This window comes from Dysidea avara, chromosome 7, assembly GCF_963678975.1.
Source record: "Dysidea avara chromosome 7, odDysAvar1.4, whole genome shotgun sequence".
Classification (NCBI taxonomy): Eukaryota; Metazoa; Porifera; class Demospongiae; order Dictyoceratida; family Dysideidae; genus Dysidea; species Dysidea avara.
This window is the reverse complement of record NC_089278.1, coordinates 34,643,317-34,663,967: the sequence shown is the minus strand read 5'-3', so window position 1 is coordinate 34,663,967 and position 20,651 is coordinate 34,643,317. Positions and strand designations below refer to the sequence as shown.

Genomic DNA, 20,651 nt, shown 5'->3' with positions numbered 1-20,651 from the left:
TGACACAAAACCCAACCTGTGTCAAAATTACGCGATCGATTTTTATGAATAAAAAAACACTATTAGTTTTCGTGTCTACCAGGCAAACCGATTAGAGCAACGAGCTGAAAATCAGTATGTAGCTGGAATAATCATCATAGAAAGTTCTTGCAGTAGTACAGAAGAATCGGTTTACAAATCACTGAGTTATGATTCGAAAGGCAACTACGTGCAGCAAATGCGAGATCGAGATACTCTAATAGAACAGTCACCCTAATAAAGCATTCAGCTGCATGTATAATTTACTCAGTTATATTACATTGCAAGTTATTCTGTAGGGAATTCAGCTACAAACAAGTCACCCTGTAGTCAGATCAGCTAGAAGAAGGTACCTAATAGAGAGTTCAGCTACAAAGAAGCCATCATGTAGAGAGTTCAGCTCAAATAAATCACCATGTAGAGAATTCAGCTACAAACAAATTGCCCTGTAGAGAGATCAGCTAGAAGAAGTTACCTTGTAGAGAGTTCAGTTACAAAGAAACAATCATGCAAAGAGTTTAGCTGCAAACAAATCACCCAGTAGAAAGTTCCGCTATGAACAGATCACACTGTAGAGAGTTCAGTTAGAAACAAGTCATCCTGTAGAGAGTTCAGCTAGAAAAAGTTACATTGTAGAGAGTTCGGTTACAAAGAAACTACCATGTAGAGAGTTCAGCTGCAAACAAATCACCCTGTAGAGGGTTCAGCTACAAACAAGTCACCCTCTAGAGAGTTCAGCTAGAAGAAGTTACATTGTAGAGAGATCAGCTAGAAACAAGTCACCCTGTAGAGAGTTCAGCTAGAAGAAGTTACATTGTAGAGAGTTCAGCTACAAAGAAACTACCATGTACAGAGTTCAACTGCAAACAAATTGCCCTGCAGGGCTGGAGGAGGGAAAATTGAGTTGGTCAGGCCATTGACTATAATGTTGAAATTGCTACTATATACATGCCAATGAGAGAGGAGCTGTTGCACAGTGTGCAAAGCACACTCTGCGAAGTGCAAAGCACGAGCATTCTAGGGGGGTCTGGGGGCATGCCCCCACAGGAAACTTTTGAAAATTAGACACTCAGATATGCAATTTTAGTGATATTTCACTGCTAGCTAGCTATATAAATATGCTCAAGCCTATCTGTTGTTCTGCAGACTTTCTATACTATGTATAATTGTAGACCTGACATATAAGGGACACAGCATGAAACTTGCTGTATGGTTCATTTAATTATAATTAGCTATTAGAAGTTTAAGGGGGGTCTGGGGGTGCAACCCCCAGGAGCTGCAGAATTTTTGCAATTTAAAGGCTTGAAAATGCCTTAACATTTAAAATTGATGCTAAACTTTAAAAGTACAACTAGTTAGTAATTTGCAACTTTCCCCCCAAATTTCACAGGAACCCATGCAGCATGGCCCCCTTTAGCTAGGATATAAGTACTATACAGTGAATTCACACACAGCTACAATAAAAAGCTACACAGCTACAAATTTAAAATACAGTATACTACTATACTGGTTTGTATGAAATGAACGGATCATCGCGTAAATATACTGGTGGACAGTCACGAGACCAATCAGTATTCGAAAATGGCGCGATGTGGGTGAGACTGAGAGTTTGCTCAGTATCTCGACAGGAGTGGGTAGTTGAAGAGGAGTGATTTCTACTCAACATCTCATCCAGATGACCACCATGTAATGTATGGGTGTACAGCTTCTTGTCGTGGAATGAGTCATCTGGTTTGTCACTGCCAGCCCTTTGCCCAGTAAAAGAAGCCAAGAGAGACAAGCCAAGGAATGCTAATGATTATTTTATGAAGATTGAATTGTGATATAAGTGTGCTGGTTTAGAATCAAAGAAAACACCTGCCTTACACGTGATAAATGCCAACTGTCAACACATGTGATACGTACTGTACGTATAACCCACAATCATTTCTGTACAAAACCATACGAATGCTATGCTCTACTGTAAGGTAATTGGAGGTACTATACATGTAGTTCTGTGCTTTAGTTAGGCTGAGAAACTAGGTAACTACTCGTGTCATGCATTTTCAATAACATCTGTAAAATGTACGTAGCTACATGTGAAGTGATCGTCCAAAGATTGCATGAGAATAATATAGTTCGAGCTGGTCAGCTAGTTGGTTCAACTCCAGATTATTGGTCCGGCTCAGGCCTGACCAACCGGACCGTCTCCTCTGGCCTTGCCCTGTAGAGAATTCAGCTACAAACAAATCACCCTGTAGAAAGATCAGCTAGAAGAAGTTACCTTGTAGAGAGTTCAGCTACAAACAAATCACCCTGTAGAGAGTTCAGCTACAAACAAGTCATCCTGTAGAGACTTCAGCTAGAAGAAGTTACATTGTAGAAAGTTCAGCTACAAAGAAACTACCATGTACAGAGTTCAGCAGTAAACAAATTTCCCTGTAGAGAATTCAGCTACAGACAAATCACCTTGTAGAAAGATCAGCTACCTTGTAGAGAGTTCAGCTACAAACAAATCACCCTGTAGAGAGTTCAGCTAGAAACAAGTCACCCTGTAGAGAGATCAGCTAGAAGAAGTTACATTGTAGAGAGTTCAGCTACAAAGAAACTACCATGTATAGAGTTCAGCTGCAAACAAATTTCCCTGTAGAGACAAACAAGTCACCCTGTAGAAAGATCAGATAGAAGAAGTTACCTTGTAGAGAGTTCAGCTACAAACAAATCACCCTGTAGAGAGTTCAGCTAGAAACAAGTCACCGGTAGAGAGTTCAGCTAGAAGAAGTTACATTGTAGAGAGTTCAGCTACAAAGAAACTACCATGTAGAGAGTTCAGCAGCAAACAAATTGCCCTGTAGAGAATTCAGCTACAGACAAATCACCTTGTAGAAAGATCAGCTAGAAGAAGTTACCTTGTAGAGAGTTCAGCTACAAACAAATCACCCTGTAGAGGGTTCAGCTACAAACAAGTCACCCTGTAGAGAGTTCAGCTAGAAGAAGTTACATTGTAGAGAGATCAGCTAGAAACAAGTCACCGGTAGAGAGTTCAGCTAGAAGAAGTTACATTGTAGAGAGTTCAGCTACAAAGAAACTACCATGTAGAGAGTTCAGCAGCAAACAAATTGCCCTGTAGAGAATTCAGCTACAGACAAATCACCTTGCAGAAAGATCAGCTAGAAGAAGTTACCTTGTAGAGAGTTCAGCTACAAACAAATCACCCTGTAGAGGGTTCAGCTACAAACAAGTCACCCTGTAGAGAGTTCAGCTAGAAGAAGTTACATTATAGAGACTTCAGCTACAAAGAAACTACCATGTACAAAGTTCAACTCCTTACCTGACTTTATCATTTCAGCACCAACAGTTGCAACCTTCAAGCTGCGCTTGGATAATTTTTGGAAGCAATCTAGATATGGGCACCTTCAAAGGCCTGCGGCCTAGCCTGGCAAGTTAACTTGCCTTGGCATCTACAAGCCCATTAAATATTAATAATAATAATAATAATAACTGCAAACAAATTGCCCTGTAGACAATTCAGTTACAAACAAATCACCCTGTAGAAAGTTCAGCTAGAAGAAGTTACCTTGTAGAGAGTTCAGCTACAAACAAATCACCCTGTAGAGAGTTCAGCTAGAAACAAGTCACCCTGTAGAGAGATCAGCTAGAAGAAGTTACATTGTAGAGAGTTCAGCTACAAAGAAACTACCATGTAGAGAGTTCAGCTGCAAACAAATTTCCCTGTAGAGACAAACAAGTCACCCTGTAGAAAGATCAGATAGAAGAAGTTACCTTGTAGAGAGTTCAGCTACAAACAAATCACCCTGTAGAGAGTTCAGCTAGAAACAAGTCACCCTGTAGAGAGATCAGCTAGAAACAAGTCACCGGTAGAGAGTTCAGCTAGAAGAAGTTACATTGTAGAGAGTTCAGCTACAAAGAAACTACCATGTAGAGAGTTCAGCAGCAAACAAATTGCCCTGTAGAGAATTCAGCTACAGACAAATCACCTTGTAGAAAGATCAGCTAGAAGAAGTTACCTTGTAGAGAGTTCAGCTACAAACAAATCACCCTGTAGAGGGTTCAGCTACAAACAAGTCACCCTGTAGAGAGTTCAGCTAGAAGAAGTTACATTGTAGAGAGATCAGCTAGAAACAAGTCACCCTGTAGAGAGTTCAGCTAGAAGAAGTTACATTATAGAGACTTCAGCTACAAAGAAACTACCATGTACAAAGTTCAACTCCTTACCTGACTTTATCATTTCAGCACCAACAGTTGCAACCTTCAAGCTGTGCTTGGATAATTTTTGGAAGCAATCTAGATATGGGCACCTTCAAAGGCCTGCGGCCTAGCCTGGCAAGTTAGCTTGCCTTGGCATCTACAAGCCCATTAAATATTAATAATAATAATAATAATAATAACTGCAAACAAATTGCCCTGTAGACAATTCAGTTACAAACAAATCACCCTGTAGAAAGTTCAGCTAGAAGAAGTTACCTTGTAGAGAGTTCAGCTACAAACAAATCACCCTGTAGAGAGTTCAGCTAGAAAAAAGTCACCCTGTAGAGAGTTCAGCTAGAAGAAGTTACATTGTAGAGAGTTCAGCTACAAAGAAACTACCATGTAGAGAATTCAGCAGCAAACAAATTTCCCTGTAGAGAATTCAGCTACAGACAAATCACCTTGTAGAAAGATCAGCTAGAAGAAGTTACCTTGTAGAGAGTTTAGTAACAAACAAATCACCCTGTAGAGGGTTCAGCTACAAACAAGTCACCCTTTAGAGAGTTCAGCTAGAAGAAGTTACATTGTAGAGAGTTCAGCTACAAAGAAACTACCATGTAGAGAGTTCAGCAGCAAACAAATTGCCCTGTAGAGAATTCAACTACAGACAAATCACCTTGTAGAAAGATCAGCTAGAAGAAGTTACCTTGTAGAGAGTTTAGCAACAAACAAATCACCCTGTAGAGGGTTCAGCTAGAAACAAGTCACCCTGTAGAGAGATCAGCTAGAAACAAGTCACCCTTTAGAGAGTTCAGCTAGAAGAAGTTACATTGTAGAGAGTTCAGCTACAAAGAAACTACCATGTAGAGAGTTCAGCTACAAACAATTCACCCTGTAGAAAGATCAGCTAGAAGAAGTTACCTTGTAGAGAGTTCAGCTACAAACAAATCACCCTGTAGAGAGTTCAGCTAGAAACAAGTCACCCTGTAGAGAGATCAGCTAGAAACAAGTCACCGGTAGAGAGTTCAGCTACAAGAAGTTACATTGTAGAGAGTTCAGCTACAAAGAAACTACCATGTAGAGAGTTCAGCAGCAAACAAATTGCCCTGTAGAGAATTCAGCTACAGACAAATCACCTTGCAGAAAGATCAGCTAGAAGAAGTTACCTTGTAGAGAGTTCAGCTACAAACAAATCACCCTGTAGAGGGTTCAGCTACAAACAAGTCACCCTGTAGAGAGTTCAGCTAGAAGAAGTTACATTATAGAGAGTTCAGCTACAAAGAAACTACCATGTACAGAGTTCAACTGCAAACAAATTGCCCTGTAGACAATTCAGTTACAAACAAATCACCCTGTAGAAAGTTCAGCTAGAAGAAGTTACCTTGTAGAGAGTTCAGCTACAAACAAATCACCCTGTAGAGAGTTCAGCTAGAAACAAGTCACCCTGTAGAGAGTTCAGCTAGAAGAAGTTACATTGTAGAGAGTTCAGCTACAAAGAAACTACCATGTAGAGAGTTCAGCAGCAAACAAATTGCCCTGTAGAGAATTCAGCTACAGACAAATCACCTTGTAGAAAGATCAGCTAGAAGAAGTTACCTTGTAGAGAGTTTAGCAACAAACAAATCACCCTGTAGAGGGTTCAGCTACAAACAAGTCACCCTTTAGAGAGTTCAGCTAGAAAAAGTTACATTGTAGAGAGTTCAGCTACAAAGAAACTACCATGTAGAGAGTTCAGCTGCAAACAAATTTCCCTGTAGAGACAAACAAATCACCCTGTAGAAAGATCAGCTAGAAGAAGTTACCTTGTAGAGAGTTCAGCTACAAACAAATCACCCTGTAGAGAGTTCAGCTAGAAACAAGTCACCCTGTAGAGAGATCAGCTAGAAACAAGTCACCCTGTAGAGAGTTCAGCTAGAAAAAGTCACATTGTAGAGAGTTCAGCTACAAAGAAACTACCATGTAGAGAGTTCAGCTGCAAACAAATTTCCCTGTAGAGACAAACAAATCACCCTGTAGAAAGATCAGCTAGAAGAAGTTACCTTGTAGAGAGTTCAGCTACAAACAAATCACCCTGTAGAGAGTTCAGCTAGAAACAAGTCACCCTGTAGAGAGATCAGCTAGAAACAAGTCACCCTGTAGAGAGTTCAGCTAGAAGAAGTCACATTGTAGAGAGTTCAGCTACAAAGAAACTACCATGTAGAGAGTTCAGCTGCAAACAAATTTCCCTGTAGAGACAAACAAATCACCCTGTAGAAAGATCAGCTAGAAGAAGTTACCTTGTAGAGAGTTCAGCTACAAACAAATCACCCTGTAGAGAGTTCAGCTAGAAACAAGTCACCCTGTAGAGAGATCAGCTAGAAACAAGTCACCCTGTAGAGAGTTCAGCTAGAAGAAGTCACATTGTAGAGAGTTCAGCTACAAAGAAACTACCATGTAGAGAGTTCAGCTGCAAACAAATTGCCCTGTAGAGAATTCAGCTACAAACAAATCACCTTGTAGAAAGATCAGCTAGAAAAAGTTACCTTGTAGAGAGTTCAGCTACAAACAAATCACCCTGTAGAGAGTTCAGCTAGAAACAAGCCACCCATAGAGAGTTCAGCTAGAAGGAGTTACATTGTAGCAGTTTAGCTGCAAACAAATCACCCTGTAGAGAATTCAGCTACAAACAAATCACCCTGTAGAAAGATCAGCTAGAAGAAGTTACCTTGTAGAGAGTTCAGCTACAAACAAATCACCCTGTAGAGAGTTCAGCTAGAAACAAGTCACCCTGTAGAGAGTTCAGCTAGAAGAAGTCACATTGTAGAGAGTTCAGCTACAAAGAAACTACCATGTAGAGAGTTCAGCTGCAAACAAATTTCCCTGTAGAGACAAACAAATCACCCTGTAGAAAGATCAGCTAGAAGAAGTTACCTTGTAGAGAGTTCAGCTACAAACAAATCACCCTGTAGAGAGTTCAGCTAGAAACAAGTCACCCATAGAGAGTTCAGCTAGAAGGAGTTACATTGTAGCAGTTTAGCTGCAAACAAATCACCCTGTAGAGAATTCAGCTACAAACAAATCACCCTGTAGAAAGATCAACTAGAAGAAGTTACCTTGTAGAGAGTTCAGCTACAAACAAATCACCCTGTAGAGAGTTCAGCTAGAAACAAGTCACCCTGTATAGAGATCAGCTAGAAACAAGCCACCCGTAGAGAGTTCAGCTAGAAGAAGTTACATTGTAGCAGTTTAGCTGCAAACAAATCGCCCTGTACAGGATTCAGCTACAAACAAATCACCCTGTAGAAAGATCAGCTAGAAGAAGTCACCTTGTAGAGAGTTCAGCTACAAACAAATCACCCTGTAGAGAGTTCAGCTACAAACAAGTCATCCGGTAGAGGGATCAGCCACAAGGATCACCTTGCAGAGAGGTTAGCTACAAAGAAATCACCCTGCTTCATCTTTTCTTCTTCCTGTAGTAAAGAAAAAATGACAGGTTAAAAAGCCCTAAAGCCGGCCATAGGCCGGATTTATGGCCGGCTTTGGGGTATACAAATACAAAAAGAAGTGAAATCTAATCCAAAACAGCCAAGCTGTAAAAATAAAGTGCGGCCCTGAGAAAGGCTATGGTGAAAAAAGATGTGAAATCCAAGGTGGTGGCCAAGAAATGGCTGTGATGGTAGGTTAATGGTAAAAATTTTAATAACAACAATTCAGGTGAATTTGGTGCCGCTTGGTCTTGGCACAAAATTCACCTGAATTGTCGTTATTAAAATTTTTACCATTAACCTACCATCACAGCCATTTCTTGGCCGCCACCTTGGATTTCACATCTTTTTTCACCATAGCCTTTCTCAGGGCCGCACTTTTTTTACAGCTTGGCTGTTTTGGATTAGATAATAATAACAGCAATTACTTGCATATTCATATGGCTTCTTTTAACTTTACAAAATAAAAGAATTCTCCATTGAATCAAATTCCCTTGAATTGTTTGTATTAAAATTGACTAACTTAGTGAATTTTTGTGTATGTATGTGTGTAACTTCTGGTCCCCTGGACAAATAGCCTAAGCTGCTGTCCAGTAATTAATAAATTGTAAATTTGTTCAAGGAGTGTTCACAAAAGCTCATGAGTGTTCAGTTGTGCTCAAATATATTGTATGCATACAACTGTAGACTTCACTTGTGAACACTCCTTGGTTCATGTATAAGGTCGAGTGTGTGATGAGAATATCAATTTTTACAAATTTTACATACCGTAGGTGAGTTTCTCCAAAAGAGAATAATCTTCCTCCTGTTGAAATCCATATTTTTCCATATCCTTTACAATATGTTCAATAAAGACACATAACAAGAAGATTATTCTATTGTTATATAATTATAGCATATGTGCTAGTAAATAACATGGGTAGCAGTGAAATTTGGGATAAATACCACGAGTGTTGTATCGGAAATGGTGATAAATTTCACAAGGTGAAGCCGAGTGAAATTTACCATTTCCAATACAACAAGAGTGGTATTTATCCCAAATTTCACTGCTACCCATGCTATTCCAAGTTAATACCATACTCGTTGCATACACCTTACTGTACATTAGGTTCATTGACTATACTTGTATACTAGTCCAGCTAGTATAATACAATTAATGTAATACATTGTCCACATAAGATTCACTCAGAGTTTTTATCTCCAATCTTAGCCTTCTTCCAAGGTAAACACATTGCTGGATTGTTGGTAATATGTACTGTGCAAATTGTATAAGGGAAGTGATGTGGATTGCACTGAGCAAAAATTCAGCATCAGAATGTATTTGCTTGCTAAGCTTCTGACAGTCACTCCTTGTGTTGTAGCTCAAAGTATGACTAATCTGTCGATGATCCTCCATGTCAATGTCAGAGTAATCTCTCAATGACTGCTCACTTTTGTGACCACTGATTGAAGCAATTTTATCATTACTGAAACCTGCCTTTTGTAATTTGTGAACCATTGCTTTCCTTACGCTATGATTGGTGTAGCATTTGTTACTGTTTGAAAGTCCACTCTGCTTATCCATGTCCTTCATAAAGCTATTAATTTTATTTATTACCATTCTCTTCTGTGAATACCAGACACCTTGTCCTTGAAAATCCTGCAATGGTGTAAGATACAAAGGGCCAGATGACTTAAGTGGTTCCGGCCGCTTATTCAGTAGCTGTTGAAATATATTAACTGGACACCTATCTCCTCCAATAGCAAACATACGCTGAGGTACACATCTTTCCTGTTTTACTAACCCTCCTTGTCTTGTTTTTGTGGGACCTTCCACCCAATCAACATACAGAGCTTCTCCAGAACTTGGGTTATATTTTAATTTTAGGTCTTCAATTTTTATTTGGTGATGCTCTTGACAGCCTCGTGTTCTGAAATTTTGGCTCAATAAAAAGAACATAGTATAATTTAAGTTTTGAGGTGTGCTGCTTCCAAGAATACCATTATTCCACATGGTTTGTTCATCTTCAGTAGTCACAAAATCAGCCTTCCTTTTTTGCTTTCCTTTCCCACTTTCATGTAATGCAATAGCTTTTCCATTGAGTACCTTCCTGGCACTAGCGAATTCTGGTGCTGTAAGAATGTTGTAACTGTATCCAGTACCTTTTATATATCTGTGCATTGCTGAAAGCATTGTTCTTAAGCTGTCGGGCTCGTATTCTTCGCCCTTTTCATTGCAAATTTCAGCAAAGTACTGCTGTAAAACAATGTTCAAGTTCAGCGCAGAAATGTTTGGCAAATCTACAGATATACACTTTTCCTTCTTCCACTTTTCAAACCTCTTTACCCATGTGGCTGTAGACTTTATGGTGTTTCCATTCTTGTCTTTCTCGAGTAGACATTGTATCTCCTTTTCCGTTGTTGAAGCGAACACACTGGAGCTTGAGCTGGAGCTTGCATCGAGTTCAGGTGCCGTAAGTTCTTCTGAGAATGTATCAATACCTATAATGTCACTGTCATTAAAAAACTGCAATATTTCGTCAGAAAAGAAATCTTATGGAATATTAAAAGCCATTGAACTAGCGTTGCTAACGTAACGGATTCAGGTGCTAAACACTAATTACATAATACTGTTACATAAATTATAGCCAATGAAATCGCAATTACAACTTTTCACTGCTGCCAGTGAAATATGGGATAAATTTCACTGCTACTATTGAGACTTTTGTATGGACAGTGAAACAGGTATGGTATTATATACTGAAACTTCATGAATTAACATACAAATGCTAAATAGGTTATACTATTTACTATTCACCAGACTGGACTACTGGAGTGACATACGTTTGGGTTTGCACATGTTAGGCCAAGCAAACTTGACTCATCCGCAAAATTTTTGATTTCCATGCAGGCGAGAAGTCATTTTTTATTGATCATTATTGCAGAAAATGCTCCAAATCAGGCTGACTGTTACTATAATGGTTAGCTAAAGTCTTGTAAAGGTCAATACTTACCTTTTCTGAGGTGCAAGAAATGATTGTTGTGCTTTGAAATGATACCCAGCTTTCTTAGCATCAAAATACGTGAATAATGAAACTTGAGGCAGTGGGATAAAAAGTGATACGGGTAGGGATGAGAAACAGTGAATCAAGTTTGCCTGGCCTTATGGTTGGACTAAGTCACACTAGCTTAAGGCTTTCAGGGAACCTTGAGTCCATTGCTAAATTCCGAATTACGTGTTACGTACCGTATAGCTGGTAATTTTTGAAGGTTTTTTATTTTGGATATTTTGAAGAGGCCCTTCTCTTCAAAAATAAATCCCCACAAGTGAAAACAATGATTGAACTTTTGGCAATTTGCTTGTGTATTCCTTGAGTTTTAGCTCAGTATTACTGATGATAAATGGGTAAACTGTATCATTACTGAGCCAATAACCAGCTGGAGAACAGGTGATCCTGAATGGGAATTGATGCCGTCTGCTCTAAAATCTATGGTAGATAGTTATAGCTTGCTAGCTTCAAATGAGCCAGTGAATTTACTTCACTCAAGATTCCCTCGGTCTACTCTCCAGTGCACAGGGATGGGGATTATTCCATCAGTACGTCAGTTTTTGGCAAACATTCACGCATCTTGACATGAATTTCTGTTTATTTGAATCCACCCAGACTTTGAAATATGTCACTCTTCGGAATTAAATCCTTCGAAATTCAGACTTTGCTTCTTGTGCAAAATTTTCTGTTATGAAAATAACCCACTATATTGTAATGGAGTAAACGAAAGCTGTCTTCCAAGGATTTCACCACTACTAGCACTACTAGCACTAATACCACTACTACTACAATATTATGCTATAGCCTTATATACCATTGTATATAGTAGTGCAGCAGGGTCATGATAGTGATGTTTAACCAATGATCAACTTGCCAATTCATGATATCCTCAAACAACATAGGGCAACCTTTGGGGATGCCATACAATTGGAGCTACACAGTCCATCCTGGAGTGATCTATCTTGGTAATATTCAACGTTGTCATGCTACTAAAAAGATCTTTCTGCCTGTCATAGCTACTCGTGTGTGCTAGATGGCCTGAGACCAAAATTATTTCATTATATTGTAGACTTACAACTCTCTATCGCCATAGTTAACCATTGCTATCATGGTCCTGCGGTATTACTATACAGATGGATAAGGAGTGTATAAGTATTGTACAGTATTAGTTACATCCTTGAAGACATTTTCTCCTTGTTTTACTGTTTGCAATCAGCATTTAGTAGTGGCTGAAGGTTTCCTGAAGGCTTTTAGCTAATCCAACAATAAAAATCAAAAACATTTCAGTTCAGTAGTCCAGTCCAGTGAATAGTAACACCCATGCTAAATAGCAAAATATAAATCCCACTTCTATAGGAACATGAAAGCTGTATTGTATGTATGCCACGCATGAACTACTTTATGCAGGTGCAAAATGTGTAGATTAATAACACTCCAAATTTAGCCTACATATTTGCTGACCATTTTGGTTTTCTGAATTTTTCATAAAATTGTACCTATCATTTATTCACTTATGTTTGTCCATAGCACCAGTGAAAACATGAATGTAAACAAATATTAGCATCTGTATCTCCTTTAATAAAGACAACTTTCTAATCCATCTTACGTTGATGAATATGTTGATACCAAGCAATGTTTGCCATTAACAACTGCCTTTATTGCAAAACAGGAGTTCAAATTATTTAATGCATCTTTCTTTAACATTTAGGGTTCTTGTAGACCTGGTGATGTTTGTTGAATGACAAAGTCTAAACAGAAAATTTAGGTCTACAAAATATACACTTATGATGTTCGGTGAATCCCCACATCAAAGAGTTTACAGAAACTCTATGATAGCTAAACAACAACTACCATACAGTCTATTATGGTGCTGATACGAGTTTAAAAATAAAAACAAAGAAGCCAGCTACCTGTACATTTACTCAAGTCTGAAACCTTAGTGGGAGAGATTATATATATCAAAGTAGTAAACAAGAAATAATAAATATGAGTAGGGTAATAATATTATTATATAGAATAGTTATCAAAAAATTAAATTTTTGAAAGAAAGCAGGGATCGATACAATACACATGCTAGAAAAAGTGAGGAAACAAGCTTACAGCTGAAATGAGAATGATCCATGCAACAAAAAGTACAAGACAAACAAGATTAGATCACTACTTGCTAAAATAAGATGCATTTTAATGCCTAACATCTTGAAATGACACTAGTTATGTCAAATTAGCCAAAAGTAGGGATTAAAATGCTCATTTTAGCAAGTAGTCATCTAATCTTGTTAGACTTTTTCCTTACATGGATCATTCTCATTTCAGCTGTAAGCTTGTTTCCTAGCACGTTCATTGTATCGATCCCTACTTTCTTTTTTTAATAACTAGTTTGTTAACTTTTTATGTCTAGCTAGCTAGCTATATTGTATACAATCACATCCTTTCACTGAATTTTAACACTAGGATAGATCCCAACTCTTCTTGATATTTTGCAGGGTTGGTCAGGCAAAATAAGGCAAAACTAAAACTGGAAAGACCGCAAAACAACTAGAGATAGTGACTCCTTGACTACTACTCCCATTCATACCTGTCTTACAAGGCATTTCATTAAAATCATGTGCAATAATCACGTGTTAAGGCAGTAACGCATGCCACAATTATCAATTATTTTTCAGGAAGAATTAAGGAAGGCCAATGAATGATGAACGCAAACAGCATGCAGGGGCGTACGCAGGAATTTTGAAAGGGGGCTTCCACTACAACTAAGTGACTGTTATATTAGAGTAGTTCATATTGCCTGACTGCTTTATTAGAGTATCTCGATCTTTTTACCAAAATCATAATGCTGTAAGTGTTGCTATCATGTGATAAACTATTATTTAACTAAGATAAAAGTTTTAAATGTGTCCTGTTCCACGACAGATTCCAAACCTGAAATTTCAATTTCTTAATGTTCAAGTACTGTGTAAAATCCAAAGAGGTTTCCTGAAACTCCTGGAAACTCCCCTCTGTACACCCCTGGCATGGTGTAGTGGACAAAACCTAATCAAAAGTACAGATTTGTGAATCTGCCGTCATTACCTTGGCTGTTTGAAATTTCTGGAGCCATACACCTAGCCCTACCAGGTCTTATGGCTGGCTGGCTGACTGGCTGGCTGGCTGGCTGGCTGGCTGGCTGGCTGGCTGGCTGGCTGGCTGGCTGGCAGGCAGGCAGGCAGGCAGGCAGGCAGGCAGGCAGGCTGGCTGGCTGGCTGGCTGGCTGGCTGGCTGGCTGGCTGGCTGGCTGGCTGGCTGGCTGACTGGCTGACTGGCAGGCAGGCAGGCAGGCAGGCAGGCAGGCAGGCAGGCTGGCTGGCTGGCTGGCTGGCTGGCTGGCTGGCTGGCTGGCTGGCTGGCAGGCAGGCAGGCAGGCAGGCAGGCAGGCAGGCAGGCTGGCTGGCTGGCTGGCTGGCTGGCTGGCTGGCTGGCTGGCAGGCAGGCAGGCAGGCAGGCTGGCAGGCAGGCAGGCAGGCAGGCAGGCAGGCAGGCAGGCAGGCAGGCAGACAGACAGGCAGGCAGATGAAATGCAGGTGAATTTTGAAATTATTATTTTTTAATTCACTGTACATCGAAACAATCAACTTTTCACTTTGCTTAACCAAGGTACAGCATCATTACAGCTATACTAATGCATTCCAGGTGGTTTATTCTGGAAAAGGCTGTTTTTTAAAGTGCGAAAAATTACAAAGCTGTATGATTTCTTGCTGATCCCCACTTATTAAGTACTATTGTACTTAATGATAAGTAATGAGGCAAGGGAGGTTACCTATATACACCTGCAGCCACACTAGTGGAAACTTAAATCCTGTTTCAGTCTTACAAGCCAAACTTACCAATGCTCTAATGCTAGGTTGGCATACACATCCCTGCTTGATACTCTGTACATAGATATCTATTGGAATATTATACACTATTGTAACAAATTGAGCTAAACTTACATACCATCATATGTGAAATATCTGTTTGTCAGCGATTGAAATAATACACAGCTGATACAGTGTGGAGTATTCAGAAATCATTTACAGTAGATTTGCTCTAATTGCACCACCACAGAATCTATTCCTGTAAGTCAACACAATTCATAACATTGATGTTGTGAGACTGTTAGCAGTCTATATCAAATACATAAATGTTAAACAAACAATAGTTCAGTACATTAACACAGTCCACCAGAAGTGGTAGAGTGTGGCAGGGAGGGGTGTGGTGGGGGATAGTTGCGCTTGAATTTTGACACATCAATGTATTGTTAGAATGAGGAAAAGGTACATTGTTAGAATAAGGAAAAGGTGCATACATATGAATATAATGCTAATACTTCAAGCCATAGATTTTTTGCAGTGACGTCTTTTCTATTGATTTTCAGATTACCCAATGTATGTCTTGGATTTGAATCACAATACATTTTAACCCCTACATAGACCAAATAACTCCAGACAGAAAAATTCCAGTTACTGGATCACATATCATGTGATTGTGGCTCAATTAAAATTTGCTGTGAATCACCTGACAATAACCCTCATGTATTTCAACCTCCATAACAATAAGAGTTTGATTTTATTGTTTATCAAGTCTGGACAGCCTGTATGACAAGGACTAAGAAACAACCGGGTCCTCAAAACCACTAACAACCTATACATAACAATATACATAGATCATGGATGCAATACCTATACAGTGTGAAGCAACATAGCCAAATGGATAGAGGATGGCTTGATAATCAAAAGGTTCAAAGTTTGATGCCCAGTTTGCTGTTGTTTATTATTTCCTTGAACAATAAACTATACTCGGTCTATCCAGTTGTATAATGGGCCACTGGGAAAGCAGCCCACCCATCAATGGGTGGTACCTGGTGTTAACTGGGAAAGCAAATGTCCAACTGTCCATATCTTACTTAGATTTGGGTTCTGAGGCTACTCCCCATGAGACTTTGACAGTTCCCTGTAGGTTGCCTCAGGATGATTTGCCTGCACAAGACTCGAGTTCCTGAGTGGTGCACATGTATCCCAGTACTATATAGTGCTGGTTTGAATTCACTGGGTGGCATTAACTCTGTTTTACACAGCTGCTGGAGACTTTGCTTTCTACTAGATACAGTACACTTTACAACAAGGCAACAAAAACCTCTTATGATATAGCACAGTAGTAAGGATCATGGAGGTTAGGGCCTTCTTGCCCACCCAAAAACCAGCCTCACTATTCCTTCATAACAACTTGATAGTATTGGCTAGGCATAACCAAACCCACAAATGTCTTCAGAGCAACCCCAAACCCTTCCAACAAATTTCTTTTCTGCTAACTATACAACTGTTGATGCCTCCAGCCAAGCATAAATCAACTACGGATAAAACTATGGGTTTGATTTCTTCACTGTTTGATGTCGCTTTGGCCCGAGATGTGCCTTTTGACCAACTGCAGCAGCTACAGTACATGGCCTACTTTTATCCTCCTTTGTGTTTCATATGTTTTGATTAGCAGTAACTCCTTCAGTGTGACTAGATGAATTGTAGAGGCACTTCTTGTACTGATCTTCATTTATAATGCTGCATAACGTGTGGAATATAGCTGGGAAAAAAAGCAGAATGGCAACTTTGCATTTCAGTCATTGGGAGCACAGGATTAATGTGTCTGGACCCATTCTTTTGCGGCATGCGATGGTAATGAATTATGTTTATACTGCAAACAAGTGTAAGAGAAACTTTACATTTGAGTAGGAATTACAGAAAAAAACAATGAAACAAGGGACGTCATCTACTCCTGCAGCTATACTAGTTGGCATTTAATCCCTATACTTCAGTCCTTTTAGTCAGCTAGTATAGCTGCAGGCATGGATGGCCTCTCTCGTTTCATTGCCTTTTTCCCTGTGAACCCTACTCAAATGTAAAATTTCTACTTTTCTTTACAGTTGTTTAATTAGCTTGATTTGATTAACAACAACAAACTAAACCATACATACATATATAAACACAAAGCAAGACAATAGCAAACATTACACCACACACAAACAACATTGAATTACATAGATGACAAGCAATGAGCTTTATGGTTGAGAACCACTAAAGGTCTGTTGGTAACTTGTAGCAGCACCCAGAAAAGACATATATTACATTAAGAAAAGACATATATTACATTACCTACTTACATCTATGCATCTATAATTAATTTAATTTTTTTATTTATTAATGCTTTACAGCACAAGTGCTGAAGGTCTGTAGAACACCTGGTCCTACAGCCTGCTCAAAGACTTTGACTACTTAGACTTTAACTACTTAAGGTGTGTTTGAAAAGTTGGAGAAAGGAGAAAAAATCCATGACTGGACCTAGGTAGCCTCGAGCCTGCAGCCATCCGATTTACGCTCGAACGCTTACAGGAGTCTACCAGGTGGTCAGGATGTTTTCTCCTTGTTATTTTCATGTAATTATATCCATAGGAATTCTAGAGAGTAACTCATTATCTCTAAGTACCCCAAGTAGAACCAAATGGACACTAGTTTATTTATTAGTGTATGTAACTAGACAGAAGTAATTAAAGTAATTACAGCTTTTTAAAAGTGGTACAAATATCTTGTGCCAAATCCTGGAGGAGTCCAGTATGTAGGGTATCAAGTGAGTACAGGACAAGAGTTGAATTTTTAACATGGCTTTTGCACAAGAATTTAGTTGTTTTGAATTTTTGTTGCCTTGTTACCCACTGTTCACCTTCTACCATTCAAAAAGTAATGTGTAACAAGTGAAAAAGAAAATGGAACTCTAAAATCAATAATGTTTTTGTATGAAAGTAATTTATGGTGAGTTCACAGTGAACTACAGCTAGGGTTGGCTCTCGCTCAGAGGGATGGATGACTTCACATTATTCAACCCTAGCTTGTTTCAAACCCAAACCTATACCCCATATATATTACAACTAGTGTAGTAATAGTTGAGTAAAATGGTCAATTGCCTGTTGAATAGATATTTATGTTTATAACTGATAGTGGTGCAATATCCACTTAATTCACAACAGCAATTGCTAGTGTTTGTAAAATTTGTAGCTAAGGCCACTGTTTGGTGCCCACATATATTTCCCCATAATAGATTTACCATTATTTTGTCTAAATAATGAAAACTCAAACCTGGATAGGGATGCGGCGATTATGCTGGCGTTAAAAAAGATCGAGATACTCTAATAGAGCAGTCAGAAACTCTAATAGAACAGTCATTGAATATTATTTACTCTAATAAAGCAGTCATATTGAAATGAAATTCTCTAATACAGTAACCAGCTAAAGAATTCAAGACTATTTGAAGCCTAAACATCAATGAAAATGGTCTGATACAGCAATAAACTGGCATTATTAGCCAATTATGGTGGCATAATTTTGGGAATAATGGGCAATTCTCAAAAGCATAATAGGTGATTTTTTGAGCACTGCTCAAAAGCATAATGCTCAATTTTTGGAGCATAATAGCCTCATGCCTAAACCTGGACAGGTCAGTTTTCAAGATCATCACACTCATACAATAGCTACCTGTGCACTGTAGAGTGACAAGAAATAGAAATGCTTATTGGAGATCATCATTTTTGTGTAGTGATCCCTCCAACATTGTAAGTTTTGCAGAATTTTAGTAAGAGTTGAACCAACTACATACAGAGATAATGTCTTCAGTACCACTGTATTTGTCAGTGGAGACTGTACATCATAGAATCTGGGATAGTAAAATACCCCACGAGGGGTATAGCAAAGAAATGAAAACATTACAATGAAAGTGGTCAATGTTTAAGACTCTATCTTTTGACATGAATATTCTTCTTGAATTAAGCAGAGATTAAAACGGCAGCTGTCAAGGCAAAAATTCACTTGGTTTACTAATACTGTTCTCATTTTGAATAGTTTACACAGTTCTGAAATGACAACAAAGAAGATGGCAGATAATGGCCTAAGACAACTGTATCATAAAAACAGGGAATCCCTAGACGATTAAATTCTGACAATATAGTTCTTCTCTTTCTTTGTTTTCTATTCCTGGACTTGAGATGTTCTACCAAATCTAAGGGGCATAATAAGGCCACCGACTTGCTTCTGTTAGTGTAAAAAAAAACAACATTTGGGCTATATGGGGTAGTGAGGGGAGAAGGAATTGTTGCTTGCTTCTACGCAATCCAGTTATGTAAGTGTAAACTACGACCATCAATAAAAAATTTAGTAAGTTGAGTACTCAAACAGTGCAAAGCTTTGTTGCGGTGATATATGCTGTGTCAAGGCACTCGGACAGCTACCCAAAACATGAGCAGTAGTAGCAACCACATAATTGTGCCCCACACTTTATGTGCTAATGTTATAAATTGACTGCAGTGGGTAGGATATCAGAGGTAGCATGAAGAATAAAGGAGAATTGGCTTCCATTCCAGGTGCCACAACAGGATCCTAGTGATACAGACATTACAGAGTCCTCCCTGGAGAGACAGTGTAGCCAATTCAGTGTGCTGCTTTCAGGAAACCATGCAAATGTATATATGTAGCTACACTTACAAAAGGACCAACTGGTGCTCACATTTCAGTTTGGATGGAAGAGGTCACATGTGCCTTAAGAGCAAGTTGTGATGAGCGACAGTGATTTTCGGAGCATCAAAGTTTGGCCTGATGATAACTACTGTTCTTTTTCAAAGAATGCTAGAAATGTTTTTACCAGTGAAGTGTGCTGCTTTCAGGGAACCATGCAAATGTATATGTAGCTAGCCATGCACTTACAAAAGGACCAACTGGTGCTTGCATTTCAGTTTGGATGGAAGAGTTAGCTAGTAAGTCACACATGCCTTAAGAGCAAATTGTTAATTTATTCACCTTCAACATTATAATTGTGTTTAGTTATGGTAAGTCTTACAAATACATGTAATCATAAGGCTGCGATTACGCATGCGTATATTAAGCTAGCATTTTTTAGCTAGACTATCAATACGGTTACTGAGTCTGTTCATTGATTCGAGTCAGAAAGCGAAGCTGAGCACCACACGGTCCAATCATGCAGCGTTCTGACATCAAAATGTTTATGAGTGAGTATCCTCCATTGGAGCCAAGTACCACAGCGCGTTATCCAGAGACTGCGACCGACGATCCGGCGCTGAGGTTCTACTCTACCAAGCCATGCAACATGCTTCCAGCAGCAGTTTCTGGAGTACAACGCCAGTGGCGGAGTCCTGTACCTGCATCAAAGTTGTGACTGAACTGGCTGAGAAATTTCGGAATAGCTACTTAGACTGATTAGACAAACCAAACTGCAACTCATTTCACTGAACATTTAATAACGAATGTTTAAATATTTACTGTCTCCACATGTACTAGTTAGCTAAATTGATGATCTCGAAATTAACGGTTGATGAATAAAATTGTACAAAATCATATTATCAACGAGTATAAACTGTTAGTTACTAGGACGAAAACTGATCATACCCGGAGTTTAGTGAAGCTCGATCTGCGGGAATTGACCAGTGATTACGCCAAATCTGAAGCGTTAATTGAAGTTGGATATAAGGCAATAGTGTCAAGAACTTTTGGCGATTAATCGTCGTTGAAGCAGTGAAGGGTTTTCTGACTGGATCAAGGACTGGATAGCATATTATCAGTACCAGCCATCCAGATCACGAATCAGTCATCATGTATAGCTAGCTACTGAGGTCTGCCGCTGAACCAGTACCTGGGTAGGGACTTTATAGTCAATACCGTGACCAGCGGTAAGCGTGCATCACTTTTTTTTTGCCGTTTGAACTTAAGCTGTTTAGAGTCTTGCCATCGCTTGACGCATCTGACACACTGCATGACTACTGCGGATTATGCTACATCTCTTCTTATATGTATCTACTGAAACATCCAAGTAAATATAAGTTACGTATTATACCTTTGATATTCTAGCCTACTCCTCAGTTGCCTGAAGATCCAAATGTTTTCATGCA

General features: G+C 39.0%; 1 protein-coding gene across 2 annotated transcripts in view; it reads right to left on the bottom strand.

Moving 5' to 3' along the window:
• Window positions 1-20,651, bottom strand: part of LOC136260494 (lipoyl amidotransferase LIPT1, mitochondrial-like) — a 31,287-nt gene extending 10,636 nt beyond the window's left edge. For both annotated transcript variants that reach the window (XR_010703559.1, XM_066054234.1), the window contains exons 1-4: window positions 20,597-20,651; window positions 14,669-14,788; window positions 14,560-14,618; window positions 8,439-8,502 (exon numbers count right to left, since the gene is read on the bottom strand). Coding sequence is in view for 1 of the 2 variants with exons in the window: in XM_066054234.1 (XP_065910306.1) it covers window positions 8,439-8,502; window positions 14,560-14,618; window positions 14,669-14,674 (129 nt within the window). In the remaining variant the exon portion in view is untranslated. The remainder of the gene's footprint in view (window positions 1-8,438; window positions 8,503-14,559; window positions 14,619-14,668; window positions 14,789-20,596) is intronic.